Below are 16,257 nucleotides of genomic sequence, written 5' to 3' on the forward strand. Positions count from 1 at the left end.
GGCAGCTCTGCAGGGTAGTCCCTTGCTGGCACAGCCACAAAGTCATAAATCAAAAGTCAATCGTCAAGCCACACTGCAAACCCTAATCCCTAACCTTAAATGAAGACCAAAATGCTCATTTTTGTTTTCATGGAATTTATGACAGCGGAAATCGCTAAGTTCTGTCTCTAGAGCAAGATTCATGACAATAAACGTCAACCTACAGTGAGCATGGCATCAGGTTAGATTCATAGAAAGGCATGTGCCTTTGGAGATTGTGACATTTTTACAAATCGACTTTGAAATACTGAACTTTTATTTTGTTGTGATTTCCATCCATCCATCCATCCATTAATTCACCGACTCACTAATTAATGTATTTATTCGTTCATTATTGTGTGGGGAATGCATATTGATTCTCCTTTCTTATGTTGAAATGTTAAGCATTTCTACAACTACACACTAGGCAGTGTGTTTTGCGAGGCAATTACAGTCTTGTGCTTTGCTCAAGAAGGCAAGATGCTCCTCCTGTGATATGAACTAACAACCAACAACCAATTACCAAAACCACCACGCCATGTTACACCAAATCATACCTGCTATTAAAAAGATTACACAACTACCCCCAGATGGAAAATACTGCATTACTTCATTACAAGATGAAATGAATCTTTGTAGACCATACACACTCAGTACTACAACCAATTTAATTTACTGCAGTGGGCTAAATCAGGGTCGCAGAGTGTTTCTTGGTAGTCTTAAACAAATCTACTTTGAAACAAAAGTATACACCTCACACATATCGTTATGGGCTTTAAAAAAATATGTACCATATCAGATATAGAGTTGAAATGTATTACATTTTGAGTTTGCAACACTTTATATACATCACAGAAGACTGAAATATAATTTATAATTATGTAAAAAAATTATAACATTCCACCTATGAGGCCACTAGAGGGAGATTTGGTCATTTGACTGCAGGAAAGGGCTACCAGACAGAATGAAAATGAACAGCTATTCAACATGCAAATGATGAAATTATGTTTATTAAACCATTTTAGCACTTTTTCATGTTCATTTATAAAACCGTACATTGTGAAATAATATTTTTTTTAGAGTGCAATTACCCAGAGCTGACTCAGAACAGTCCTCTCAGGAATGAAGTTAAATCTTAACATCCCTTTTGTATCTCAGCAATGCAGATATGGAACATGGCAATCCCACAAGACAACGTCAATCAATCAATCAAATTCTATTTAGCTAACCGACCATTACAATACAGGTATAGCTGAGTGCTTGGAACAATCTAGGCCTAGTTCTTAACTAAGCGTTTTCTTGCTCGTGCAAGGCCAACTGATATAACTCCACAACCAAGAACTTTCCAGAAGTTTTTTGAAATACGAATAGATTAAAAAAATATATATATTGAGGAACCCCTCTGAAAATGGTCTTCAATGAACCCCTGTATAAAGGTTCAAAACAGAAGCTTTTTGTGATGAGAGGGGTTAGATTTTGAACCTTTTTAAAAATATATTGTAGAGGTGCCAGTCTATCAGATTGGAGGTGTGGCTTTCAGATAGTTATTTTTGGCCACCTGTTAGTGTAAATGTAATTCCTGTTCATCATGTTAAGTTTGTACACTGCAAATTTAACATTTCCTTGACTATTTATGCATATAATATTAACACTGCTGATTACATATAGTAACAAAGTGTTAACTATTCCAAATTTGGGATTTGCATAGGCTCTTGAGGAACTTCATTGAAGCTACACAACTGTCAGTGTTTAACCCTGACGTGACGACAATACAACAGAACAGATAAACAGGAATGACAATTACTCTAACACGTGGCCAGAAAAGTATCTATCTTAAAGCCATGCCCCTACTAAGCCACGCCTCCACTCCAGGGTTCCTCCAGGAACCCTTTGCTACATTGAACCATTAAATGTTCCTCCAAGAACCCCTGGTCTAACCGAAGGTGCAAATATGAACCATTGACGAGCAATGGCACCTTGAGGAGCTATATGGGTTCTTTGAGGATCTCCATGGTTCCTAAAGATACTACTAATTCTAAAAGTGTAGTGTGGTTAGGTCTACCACATACAACATACCACTGTACAGATTTTAATTAATTACATAGATAACAGAATTATCCACATACACTTTCACATCAGATCAAAACAAACTGTATTTAAAGTGCATTTAAAATCACAACACACTTTACAGTAAAACAATAAACAATAAACAATAAACAATAAAGAAAGCAAACACTGAATGAAAGGAGTTGGATTGTGGCACTATTAGATTTTGAGAAAGAACTTCTTCCTGTATAGCAGGAAAGCGATGAGGACCCAGAGAGAGGTGGCCCACAGGCTCTGGAACAGCTTCTCCCAGTGGCTGTCCACAAAGCGCATCTCCCAGCTGAAGGGGAAGTAGGACCCCAGGAGAGAGTGGCCCACGTACACAAAGATGGAATTCATCCCTGCAGACCACCACAGAGACAGGAAGTCAAGGTATCCAAAAACAAAGGCATGGTTATCAAAAGTGCTTGCATGAAGCAGGGAGCCTTTCAGCAACTTATTCCCATTAGGAAAGTTGTCATTCATTCCCAGCGTGAAAAACAGGTTGAAATGACATCATCACAAACTGTTTGAAATTACATCATTATGGTGACATCATTTCAACCGGTTTTGACCAGTTGACCCGCTGGATTGTAACACATTGCCTTGTTCCTTGATGTCTTAGCAATGTACTTCTGTGCCATCTTCCTTGTGTACTTACCTGGGTAAATGAAGGGTTGGCCGCCCCACCAGCCCTTAATGTCCATGACGAAATACATGACTCCCAGCAGGAGGAAAGAGAAGCAGCCCATACAGGTGATATACGACAGAGACCTACAGTATTTGAACGCACAACACATATACACTTTATTGTACAAGCTATACAGCTGTAAAAGTTGCACCTGACTCTATCTACTGTATGCTGCATAGTGCACAAATAGATAGTCATTCTAATTCTTGGCTTCTCTTGAAATAAAATGCACTCTGTTATGTACGCACTGTTCTGTTTTTTTACACCTGTATGAGGAGTGCACTGCGTGTACACTTTTCCATGGGGATGCTTGGCACTTGTGATTAAGAGTTTGGATGACCAGTACAAAGCGTAGCCATATAAATGCAGAATAGATTTGGCTGCTGATGCTAAGCTACAGTACAGTACAGTATGGTAGGCTAGTACGATGCATTAGCGTCAGTTGCTGGATCCTTGACTCGCGACCCATGGAGCCATGCCGGCGAGTCACGTCCCCGTCTGTTCCAAAGTGCAAGAATGTTTCGATCTAATGTAAAATGGCCACCTCCCAGATCATTGCAGCAGCAGGCATCTTTTATCTCATCTGAAGGAGGGTCAAAAAAAGACTAAGGCCGGGAGTTAATTTCTTTCAGACATTCCGGGCAGGGACTCATACTCAACAGCTCAAAAACCTGAGCATGATGGACTGCCTATAAAACCAGGGCAGGTATAATGGCTAAGGACGAGCTTGGCTATAGAGAAGAAGCCCGTGTGGGAGAATCATGGGAGATTCTGCTTACATATCATAGATGAAACGGTTCTCTGTCTGACATGACATTATACTCATTCATATTCATATTACATGCAGGGTGAGCGTGGAAGAAACACGTCAGCTGCAACATATATGGCTGTAATCATACTACATTTCACGCAAAATCATCACCGTGATTGAAATGTTCATCAAATATTTGTGCATCCGATGGGAAAGTCTAGACATTGAATTCACCTACTTTTTATACTCTGTGGGAATACAGTGAGCGCTGTGTGAGTTGTGTGTGAATTTCATGCTAATATTGTCCCCTGAACTCCATATTGTCCCTCTACACTTTTAGAAAGGGAGGGGCTATCTAGAACCATAAAGGGTTCATCAGCTCTCCTTGTAGGAAAACCCTTTGTGTTTCCAGGTAGAACCTTTTACAGAGAGCTGGCCAGGGGACAGTTTTCCTGCCAAGATGGGGGGTAGGGAGGGAGTATAAAACAGCCTGTTTTCCTCCTGGCTGTAAAGAAGAGTGATCTTGTCGGAGGATGTATCGCCCGGCTTGCCTCACACGCTCTGACAGCCGGGGTGATTAGTTACAGCCGTATCTGTCGTTAGAGGTAAGTAAACGCGTGTTTGAGCAGGCCTTGATTTGTGCCTGCTGGAAACTCATCCTTTCTTTTGTGAGGAAAAGTGACTGGATTTAGAGGGTCAGGATTCACTTACCAAAGGTTTTTATTGACAGGTATAAATCCTTCGTCTCGCGTGCACTTAGAAAGGATGGCTGCTGAGATTCCCTGAGGGTGGAAATGAAACAGATTTCAAATCGATGCAGGCGATAAAGCCAGCAGTATTGGGTCTGCTAAAACGTGGGCCAACAGAGTCAAGCGAGTCAGTCAGATTAACTGGTTATCTGAGCCTCAGATCAACAAGGTTCCTCACGAAAGAACTGCAAACCAACCGCTTCAAATCCACCTCTACCATAGCTGAATCTCTCCCAGCTCGTACTGGGTTTCAGGGTAAAGCATTTGTAGCCTAGAAGAATAATGCTTCTGTCTACCAATTCTTATAAATAAATATGCATATCAAATATCAATAAACACCTTTATTGCATCATATATATATATACCTATATGAATAATTAAGCTTTATTTCCATTTTTTTGTTGTGCTTGTGCATTCCTTTAAGAAACCCTGTAGATCCGAACCTAAACATGCTTGTTAGGTGGATATCCATCATTTGTATAGATGACAGAATCGATGGTGTGGAAATAGCCTGGCTGTGGCTAGATTGAGTCTCCAGGCTATGCAGGCAGGCAGAATGTGGGCTGGTATGTGGGGCAATCGCTCAATTTCAATCTCTCACTCCCCAGCCCTGATCGTTGAGCTTGAATTAACTCTGGCTGCTATTTATTGGAATGAGGAAGCACGGCCGCCCCGGAATATCAAGGCACCCTCAGTCAGACAGAGAATTCATGCCACAACAACACCATTGAAACATCTCATCTGTCCCTCCTAGCGGTGAACTGTCTGTCTGTAGCTGAATCTGTGTATCAGAAAGAATAAGCAAAATTCTCGCTCAAAAAAGAAAAACACAGGAGTTTATTTCACTTTTAGGTTAAAACGTAATGTTTCGCCCGCCAACTGTGTTATCTGTGTATAATACTGTCCCTGGTCTGCCTGAAGTGAATTCTGTGTAGAAAACTGCCTCTGGTCTGTGAGTATCTGTTGTTGGCTGGCTGTATCAATTAGCTCCTTACCAGGAAGGACTAACTACCAATGTCAAGAGCATATTTCTGATACAAGAGGTTGCTGAAGTACAGCTTTACCTCTCCTAGAAGGTCACATCTTATCAGACAAGTAAATAATAAGAGCTGGTCAATCGGTCTGACTCTTTTCACCATCCATGTGGGGAAAGACACGTAACACTGTTCCATGTGACTGTAAGTAAAATGGGCTAGAATTCCAATAAAAAGTGAATCATCAACCCAAAACCAAAATGCAATGACTTTTTATTTAATTTTACATTTTTAATTGAATATCCAAAACGTATAATATACTTGCAGTGAAACCACTCAACAACTACACCATACCAGTCACCCAACAGACTTCCATTCAGAGTGACACACAGAAGCATCCAGGGTCAATGCCCTGCTGAAGGGCACGTTGACAGATCTCCCACCAGGCCAAAAAACATGAACCCGAACCCTCCAAGACCCCCCCCACAGTTCCGCAATAGCTGTCCCTCAACCATTCAAGACCCCTCCCACAGTCCCCCCCCCCACCCCAAGAATAAAAATAAAAAAGACTATTAATTCCATTCTCCACCCCCAAGAACTCCCCAATGCACCAACAACCAAGAGAATGAACTAAAGAGAAAAAAGACAGAAGAAAACAGCAAACAACAATGCAAAAAACATTATTCAATCTCCCGCACAGGAAGTCCACTCCAACTAGTCTCCAATTCCACATCCCAACCCTCAGCCCATCCCACCTATCTCTGCTGGCCACCCTCTTCGGATTTCTATGCAACAAATATTTTTCAACTATGCTGTGATGTTTAATGTACTATTTCAATTTATCTAATCGAATAGAATCCACAGATTGCAAGTTGAAGATAAATACTTTTACTAAGAGTATTAGTATATTAGTAATTGACTGACCTGGTCTCTCCAGATCTCCTAACAGTACTATTTCTTGGGTCAATTTTAGATCAATGCTATGCATTTTCAGCCATTCCTGAACCTGAGACCAGAAACAGGCTACCTGAGGGCAATACCAAAATAAATGGTCTGTTGATTCTGTTTACTCACAGCAAGATCTGCAGAGCTTCGATGATTCTATGCCCCAAATCTTCAACATTTTGTTGGTGGCAAGAATTCTATATAATCCTTTTAGCTGAAAAGCACAAAGTCTTGAATCTTGCGTTGTTTTATATATCAACTCATACACCCTGTACCATGGAATCAGGACATAAAAAATCTCTTCCCAACTATTTTGCAATCTGTATGGCACAGTTGTCAACATCCTGGTCCTCAAATGAAACTGGTATACTTTGCTATTTTTATTTTTATCCGCCAGTTTTGATCCTTTATATTGGGCAGACAGACCAGTTCCCTACCTCCTCCAGCAGCCACCTGCCTCCTCCATTTTTGGGGTAATGCTGTAATCAATTGGTTGTACTCTTGGATTGAGCAGACCTTCCCGTACAATTCTGATAACTATACCATTCCAATTTACAATATCATTTAAGAACAAATACCCTTTTCAAACATCTTTCCCATAAATACAGGTATTTTATTAACCAGTACATTTGAGTACAGCCATAATATTTGTTGTAATATTTGTTCTATCTTTTCAGGGGGGTGAAATTGAAATTGTAGCCAGCTCTGCAATGCCTGTTTGAAAAAGAGAGATACTTTTCAATTAATCGAAAATGAGACATGGCAATCTGCACAAAGGCAAAAAGGTCATTTTTAAACAATGGATGGGCTTTTCTTAGTCATCTACTTGAGAACCATTTAGGGTTCAAGTAAAACTTTTGAATAAGTGAAGCTTTTAGAGAGAGGTTTAGTGCTTTTATATTTAATAATCTCAACTCACTCAATTCATATTCATTATATAGATATGCACGCTTTATTTTGTCTGGTTTAGCGTCCCAGATAAAGCGAAATATGTTTTCTATTGAAATTCATTGTGGAGAGCTTGTTTATATATTTTGTGATATGAATACCAAGTATGTCTACTTCACCATCAGCCCATTTTATAGGTAAACTGCAGGGTAATGTAAAAGTTGTCTTTTTTAAAAGATCCAATACGTAATATTGTACACTCATAATTAGGTTTTAGTCCACAGAGTACAGACAAGTTATCTTCAATGACAAGTCATCTTCAATGAGACATTGCAGTGATCTAGCTTGCGGACTTAATATAAAACTTGAGTCATCGGCATACATGGACACCTTTTGATTTCTAATCCTATAATGTTGTTATTGGATCTGATTTTAATAGCTAGCATTTCGTTGGCCATAATGAATAGATATGGTGACAGCAGACACCCTTGTTTAACTCCTTGACAATTCAAAACTTTCAGAGATAGCCGTTATTTACTATTTTACACCTGGGGTTGCTATACATTATTTTTTTTACCCATTTTATAAGAAAATCACCGAAATTTAAAAAATCCAGGCATTTATCAATCAAATACAGTATTACTTCATCAAATGCCTTTTCAAAATCTGCTATAAATACCAGGCCTGGCTTTTTAGATGTTTCATGATTATTATTATTTCTAGTAGTTGTTGTATATTATCTCCAATGTATTGTCCATGTAAAAAACCTGTCTGATCAGGATGAACAATACCTCCTAAAACCTTTTTAATTCTGAGTGCTATGCATTTTGGTAGTATTTTTGCATCACAACATTGAAGTGTAAGGGCCTCCAGTTTTTGAGATAGACTGGGTCTTTATATTTGCCATCTGCGTCTTGTTTTAATAATAGAGAAATCAGACCTTCCTGCTGAGTACCTGACAGACTACCATTTCTATAGGAGTAGTTAAAACAATCTAACAATGGAGCTTTTAGTATTTCAAAAAAGGCTTGATATACCTCTACCGGTATGCCATCAAGCCCTGGGGTTTTTCCAGACTGAAAAGATAGCCTCAAAAAAGTTCTTACTCTTTAATTTGGCCTTCGCACTGATCTTTCTGTACGTTTATTAATTTTCCCTTTTTTAAATATTATTTCGAAAGAATTCCTTACTGCAATGACTTAGCTTGTAGCATGTTTGCATCTCAGAGATACCCAGAGAAAAAGTCAGAAAAGACACCTCTACAGAACAAGCATTACACCCTCAGCTTCTTTGACATGAGAAAACAGATCGATGCTGTGCTTCCAACTGCCATTGGCAGTGTCTTATTTGAATCACTATTTCTGCAAACAGCTTTTGAAGACAACATATTATATATCTGCCTATTCTATAGGACACCTCCAACATAACAATAACATACAGTACAGAGTATTGTAATATTGTTATGGCTGCTAGTGCTAACTGGTAAATTGTACGACAGAAATATCAAAATCGAGCAAACATTGGCCGGTAATGTTTTTACATGAAGGTGGCTTACTTTATCACCCTGCGCCTCTGGGAAGTACAAAATTGATCTAATTTATTTTGGCTGCCCAAGCTACTCGCCCTATAATAACAGTCAATAAGATTCAACCCAAGAAACATAATGGACAGATTTGTCATAGGAGTTGAAGATAACATTTAAATGCCTCTGATGGGGCCTGTGATGATGTTGAACTGCTTCACAGAACACACAAATACATTCCCCTTTTTATAGGGTGGTGCATCTGAATCCCATTATACAATCTGCTTTAAAAAGGTATGTTTGTACCTGAAATTGGGGTCTGTTTTGTTCTCAATAATTATCAAAATAATTGCTTCATGTTAACATAATCTACGAAATCAAATATAACTATCTACATCAAAGAATAATTAATTTATGATATAATGGAAAATCAAACCTATGCAAATTTGAATACTTATAATAAGACTTAATAAAACTCTAAAACAAGGCAAATAGCCTCCTCCATTTTACAGTGTTTATAGAGGCCTCAAGATATTCCCATCCGGAGTCTGTTTGGTTCCTTGTTTTTCCTTGCCTTGTTGAGACTTCAAAGGGTTTCTGATCCAGCTAAAACCTCTCCATCACCACCCCTGGTCACCGGGTCCTGGAACTCAAGATCCCTTCCCTTCCACCATAACATGGAACCTCTAACTACAGCCAAGGCCATGTAACTCTGCCAGCTCTGCATCATGCATTGTCCCTCCCATTCTTGACATAATTAACATAGTCCATATGATTAGGCTAAACGTAAAATCACTACATGGGATCTCGTTTGAGTGGAGGGTCAAACAGATGAAAAGAGTGGTCGACATTTCACATAACACTTACAGTTTCCCCCACGGGATAAAGTCCGCCCCCCCCCCCCCCCAAATGAAATAGTGGCCAGCTTGTATCCCTTTCTTATTTTGAGACCACCCACACTATCCCACCAAAACAGTAACATTACCCGTCAATGTATGTAAGAATCACAATGATTTCATAATGACTAATCTTTACATCAATATCACCGGTGTACTTCACTTCTGGTCCTGGAGGACCGAAGCGTATAGGCGTTTGTTCCAACTCAGCACTCAAACAATGGATCCAGCTTATTTTAGTTTTTGATGACTGGTAGATTTTTCTAATCAGATGTTAGCTGACAATATTATGGTTAGACTGGGACAAAAGTTGTTGAGTACCAGTAGTGAGGAATACTGGTTTATACTGTAGCATAAAACCAGGATCTGCTAACGTAAATTGAATCTCAGGGTAGGGTACAACCATACACTTCAACAGAGCATAGTAAACAGAGAGGAGAACATGAGCTCTTTGCCATGATGTCGGAGCTTAATGTAACTAATATCCAGGATTCGTAAATTCTGAATTCACACATGAGAGACACACAAGCAATGAGAGACACACAAGCAATGAGAGACAGAGACTATCCCCTGGGACAGAAGATACTTGTGTCTGCCCGGAAACAGACATGGTTGTGTTGTTTTAACATACACAGAGATCTCATACCTACTACAGACAGACTGCTAATGAGCTGTTACGACTAACTAGTGACTAAAAAGTGAAACGCCAAATGACTTACATTTCTTTATAGTGCCACATCGTCAAGTGACTTCCCTTATAAACTAAGATATAACCACCAATAGGCATTTGTTTTAGTCTTTTTTGGTCTTTGGTATTTTTATTTGAAAGGAAGTGATTACATATCTCGTGGGCTGTGGTGTTGACTTATCCCAAAGTAATGCAGAAAGAGACTAAAACATGCCAGTAATATTTCTAAACAGATGTGGGAGGCTTTACAGTACATACCAGGAGGATGGCCCATACTAGGAATCGGGAGAGGACGCTGACATCCTTTTTCCTGTAAAAAATGAGAATTTTTCCCGCCTGTGGAAATAAAGGACACTGATAAGCAGGCTAGGAATACAGGTCATTTAATCATTACTGATACTTTGAAGGAGAAAATCCTTTAAAACAGGTTAGATGTAGTCGGTTAACTAAATTGGCCCATAAAGTGGATGTGGTTGTTGTGTGTCCCTGGTATTGCGGTCATATTTCTCATATCCCTTTGGTGCCAGATGTGGCGTGTAAGTCACTGGCGGTCTCTGATTAATTTGGTGATGATGAATATGTCTCAGCTGAGGACATTAGCATGGGCAAACACAGGCGAGGGGAGTGGACACCTGGCGTGTCGTCTAAGACTCGCTGACTGAAGGGCTCAGCGCTAACCGCCCACAGGGAATTGCGCTATGCGGCTGCTTTCGCATGGCAACTTCCCACTGCGAAAACTGTTTAACACGACGTTGTCGCCATCAAAGTGCAAGAGTTGTTTCAAAGGCTCCCACCCTAAAGACCCCCAAACTCCGTCCTCACCTTCGGGACGACATTCTGTGTCAATAACGGAGAGCAGCTGTGCAGACATGAGGCGGGAAAATGTCCCTGAGACAACCTCCATTTTAGTAGACTACTGATTCAACCTTAGTGTTATGATGCAGGGACAAATCATAAAAAAATTGAAAGACAAATGAAAAAAGGAATGAAATATCCATACATGACCTTTGTTATTCAAGTTTTTAAATATCGTGAAAACACATGCGTAAGAGGGCCTTAAACCTTTGGCCTTTTTTAAAAGTTACGACTGAGGTACATATCTGGTAAAAACGGTACAAAAATATTGGTTCAAACACTTGAGGACTGCTTACTTGCATCCCCATGAATCCCATGACAATGGAGTTGATAGTACCCAGAACCCCCTCTGGGTCAAAGGGCTGGGTAGTACGATACATTGCCTGAAAAACACAACATGAGAAGAACTAACAAGCCATTTCCCATGGAGCAGGTTAATGTAAAGACAATTTCACTAATGTGAAAACATTTTTTGTATTTGTTTTGTAACAATGTGCTTGCCATTAGATTCCCTACGTTAAGTTGATCTTTTTATCATTTGCTGACCTAAAAAGTGTTCAAATCTTAAATATTATATCAAAAATAGAAGAGAGAAAACTGTAATACTCCTTACCTTGCATGTTGGCCAATGGTAGATGTTATCTCCCAATAACCACTTGTCAATGTACCCAGCTGCTCCCCCAGTACAGTTGGGATAAAGGCCATTATCCCCAATCCCACCTGCCCCTAAATAACCTCTTTTGGAAACAAAATCCTAGATCAGACTTCTACATCTATAGTACAAGTCAAAAGTTTAGACACACCTACTCATTGAAGGGCTTTTATTTATTTAGAACAATAGTGAAGACATCAAAACTACCACAGCATTCTGAAACAAACCACCATCCCATCTGGTTTGCACTTAGTGGGACTATGATTTGTTTTTCACCAGGACAATGACCCAAAACACACCTCCAGGCTGTGTAAGGGCTATTTGACCAAGAAGGATAGTGATGGAGTGCTGCATCAGATGACCTGACCTCCACAATCACCTGACCTCAACCCAATGGAGATGGTTTTGGATGAGTTGGACCACAGAGTGAAGGAAAAGCAGCTAACAAGTGCTCAGCATTTGTGGGAACTCCTTCAAGACTGATGGAAAAGCATTCCAAGTGAAGCTGGTTGAGAGAATGCCAAGAGTTTGCAAAGCTGTCATAAAGGAAAAAGGTCGCTACGTTGAAGAATTTGTTTAACAGTTTTTGGGTTACTACATGATTCCATGTGTTATTTCATAGTTTTGATGTCTTCACTATTATTCTACAATGTAGAAAATTGTAAAAAATAATAATAAAAACCCTTAGTGTGTCCAGACATTTGACTGGTACTGTACATCTAATCACAACACACATATTGTACAGTGTATGTTGATGAGAAAGACAAGGACAATAGTAAAAATGGTTTTCATAATCCACATTTAGTCAAACATACTCAGCTGCCTTGGGAGGCACAACAATGCCAGGCAGGGTCAAGCACAGAGGAGAGAGGAGCACAGAAAAACTGAAAAGGAGGAATAGAAGTGGAGCACAGAGAGGACAGAGACAGGGAGGAAGGAGAGTGAGGAAGATGGATCCTCTGCCTTGGTCTAAATGTACATGACAGACTGAGATTGGCTAATTATCCCCTCTGAAGCAACAACCACAGACCCTTAAATCACAGTGACTTATAACACCAGCTAGCTAGCACAACACATGCTGCACAGTGCACACTAACACCTGCCCAGTTAAAGCCACAGACACAACCACAGCCACAGCATCACCCCAGTTTACTGGTCCAAATATCATATCACCATAGCACATATAAATATCGAAAATAATTGTATTCATTGTCATCACTCCTTGGCTTAAAAATCATTTAAAAGGTCTCCATATTAGGACAGTCACCCATCCAAATCCCATGGATGTGTGACTTTGTCATAATCTGGACACCATAATGTAGTTACTGTATATTGTAGAGATAATTGTTTATTGGATTTGGTACATCACATAGTGATAATCTATCAAGGTCTTTATATTGATAATCACATGATAAACTGAAAAACCTTTTTAGTGTGTGTATTCAGGCATTTGACTTACGTGGGACAGTTAGGCACAGGCAATAGAAAGGTGAGACACAGCCATAATGTCTCCAGGAGAATAATGAAGATCCACTCTGGCCAATACAAGACCACATCCTGGACAGGGTCCCACCAGCGATCCTACAGTTAGACCAGGCAAAATTCATGTAATTGCCACATTAAACTTGGCGTAGTCGGCAGGATGGCATTTTAGGGAATAGCACCCTAGCTTGCCAAGTGTTACATAATGCAAAAACCTGCGCGTAGCAACCACCTACACTTTCTATGGTCTTATACGTTTGCTTTCCAGAGTGTAATTACTGATGAAAACGAACTTGACAAAGTCAGAGTCTCACCCTGCTCAGTGGGATCTCTCTCATGCCACAGAAAGTCTGCATCAGAGACAGTATGAAGTAGGTGAATCCCAGACGCTGGAGGACTCCAGGGATTCTCAGCCAAGACCAAGATACTGTAACACAAAGAATGACATAGACTAGAACACTGACCAGAACACTGTAATACAGCCAGTGTCGCCAACACAGAGAAATGGCTATATTCTGGGCTGTGACTTTGTCATATCTTCATAAGCCTTGCAACAAGAACTGCAACAAATACATGTACAGTACAAAAGCTCCAACTGTCTGGAGTTATACTTTTACACTGGAGTTATAGGCTATACACTGGAGTTATACTTTTACACTGGAGTTATAGGCTATACACTGGAGTTATACTTTTACACTGGAGTTATAGGCTATACACTGGAGTTATACTTTTACACTGGAGTTATAGGCTATACACTGGAGTTATAGGCTATACACTGGAGTTATACTTTTACACTGGAGTTATAGGCTATACACTGGAGTTATACTTTTACACTGGAGTTATAGGCTATACACTGGAGTTATACTTTTACACTGGAGTTATAGGCTATACACTGGAGTTATACTTTTACACTGGAGTTATAGGCTATACACTGGAGTTATACTTTTACACTGGAGTTATAGGCTATACACTGGAGTTATACTTTTACACTGGAGTTATAGGCTATACACTGGAGTTATACTTTTACACTGGAGTTATAGGCTATACACTGGAGTTATAGGCTATACACTGGAGTTATACTTTTACACTGGAGTTATAGGCTATACACTGGAGTTATACTTTTACACTGGAGTTATAGGCTATACACTGGAGTTATACTTTTACACTGGAGTTATAGGCTATACACTGGAGTTATACTTTTACACTGGAGTTATAGGCTATACACTGGAGTTATACTTTTACACTGGAGTTATAGGCTATACACTGGAGTTATACTTTTACACTGGAGTTATAGGCTATACACTGGAGTTATACTTTTACACTGGAGTTATAGGCTATACACTGGAGTTATACTTTTACACTGGAGTTATAGGCTATACACTGGAGTTATACTTTTACACTGGAGTTATAGGCTATACACTGGAGTTATACTTTTACACTGGAGTTATAGGCTATACACTGGAGTTATACTTTTACACTGGAGTTATAGGCTATACACTGGAGTTATACTTTTACACTGGAGTTATAGGCTATACACTGAGCATTGATGCAATAACAAAATGAAATACAGACATTCTTGAAACGGTGCATAACTATTTCTGATGACTTAAGCTACTATTTGCACAGGAAAGGAATAGTATCAACCATTGACAGCTGGGCGACCACAATAATTCTGTTCCATGAGGGAGGATATGGGTGGAAATGGGTGTCTTCGGATGTTGAGGTGCGTGTCCGGGAGGTGGAAGGCTCATCAAAGATTCCCAGTTATCTCCAGGCCCAGGCAAATTGGGGAGGACATGAATGGCCTTCAGTTCAGATATTGATGGTAATCTCCACATTAGTTAATAGAAAATATCTTTGTGGCACAAAGATCATCCCAAAAATATATAATCCCAATCATTGATCTGGACAAATCAAATAAGAAGCGGAAATGTATTTTTCCACAGGAAAAGAGGAAGCGCTTTGGGTGACTAATAACACGTTTGTTAAGTCCGTAGGTTACACTCCTATGAGATTGGTCTCTTGTCTCTGCTATCTCTCACAACACTCATCATTATCAAGTTCAATATGCAAGCATGAAACATCCACAAAAGTTACTTTGAAGTTAATCATTATGGCTACTGCATGGTCTCTATGAGTCATGCATCAGCATTAACCCGTTACACTTGTGGGAATTGGCTAATATGGATAAGGGTAAATTGAAATGTGCTTATGCATAACCATGGTAGAAATTGAGATGGGAAAAGTATGATATTATAATATGGGAAAAAGGAATTGGGACTCCCAATCACGGCCGGTTGTGATACAGCCTGGAATCGAACCAGGGTCAGGAGATGCAGTGCCTTAGACCGCTGCGCCACTCAGGAGCCCTCAAATGGCTTTAATCAATATACTCTGAGTATAAGCTTGTTAAATATGAAAATTCAAAAAGTCAGAGAATTTTTCCAGTTGGAAGTGGCGAATTATTGCAAAGTGGAAATAAATGGGTTCCTGAATCAAATAAAGCATAGTGATGAAGAATCAAATGGAAGGACATTTTATGGAGTGGGACTTGAATCAAAGTTGAATACAGGAAATGTATCCAAACCCCGCAATAAGTTAGGCTATTAGTGTACATGCAATCACCTCATAACAGCTAAACCAACCTGTATATCGGCAGTAAAGCTAACCTTCCCATTTTAACCAGCGGCTGGTCATTTTGAATGGGTAAAAACACATCAAAGGTGTTCATGTGACCACAAGAGCAGTATGCATATTGAACGAATCGAAGCACCTCCATTTCCTTATTAGATAAAACCCAGGGTTAGACATGACAAGGGCATCATGGGGAGGGTGGAGAGAGACAGCGGCAAAACAACACTGTCTACAGTGGTGGATGGTAAAACTCATGATCTTGTTATGAGAGGTTTTACACTACATGGCATCTACAGTCTACAGCTGGCACCATGTAACACTATCTGTTGAAAATGTCCATTACAGCAACACTGGTTGTTTTTGCTCAAATCCTGTTTTTGTTAAATGTCCCCTGATGCTGTGTTCCCCACTGCGAACAATAACAATA

General features: G+C 39.7%; 1 protein-coding gene across 1 annotated transcript in view; it reads right to left on the minus strand.

Moving 5' to 3' along the window:
- Positions 1-2,283: 2,283 nt before the first annotated feature.
- LOC139409456 (heparan-alpha-glucosaminide N-acetyltransferase) overlaps positions 2,284-16,257 on the minus strand; it is a 39,142-nt gene continuing 25,168 nt past the window's right edge. Inside the window, exons 11-18 of the mRNA XM_071154632.1 lie at positions 13,511-13,623; positions 13,174-13,295; positions 11,676-11,799; positions 11,359-11,445; positions 10,466-10,543; positions 4,257-4,327; positions 2,765-2,877; positions 2,284-2,465 (exon numbers count right to left, since the gene is read on the minus strand). Of these exons, the coding sequence (XP_071010733.1) occupies positions 2,284-2,465; positions 2,765-2,877; positions 4,257-4,327; positions 10,466-10,543; positions 11,359-11,445; positions 11,676-11,799; positions 13,174-13,295; positions 13,511-13,623 (890 nt within the window). The remainder of the gene's footprint in view (positions 2,466-2,764; positions 2,878-4,256; positions 4,328-10,465; positions 10,544-11,358; positions 11,446-11,675; positions 11,800-13,173; positions 13,296-13,510; positions 13,624-16,257) is intronic.

This window comes from Oncorhynchus clarkii, chromosome 1, assembly GCF_045791955.1.
Source record: "Oncorhynchus clarkii lewisi isolate Uvic-CL-2024 chromosome 1, UVic_Ocla_1.0, whole genome shotgun sequence".
NCBI lineage: Eukaryota > Metazoa > Chordata > Actinopteri > Salmoniformes > Salmonidae > Oncorhynchus > Oncorhynchus clarkii.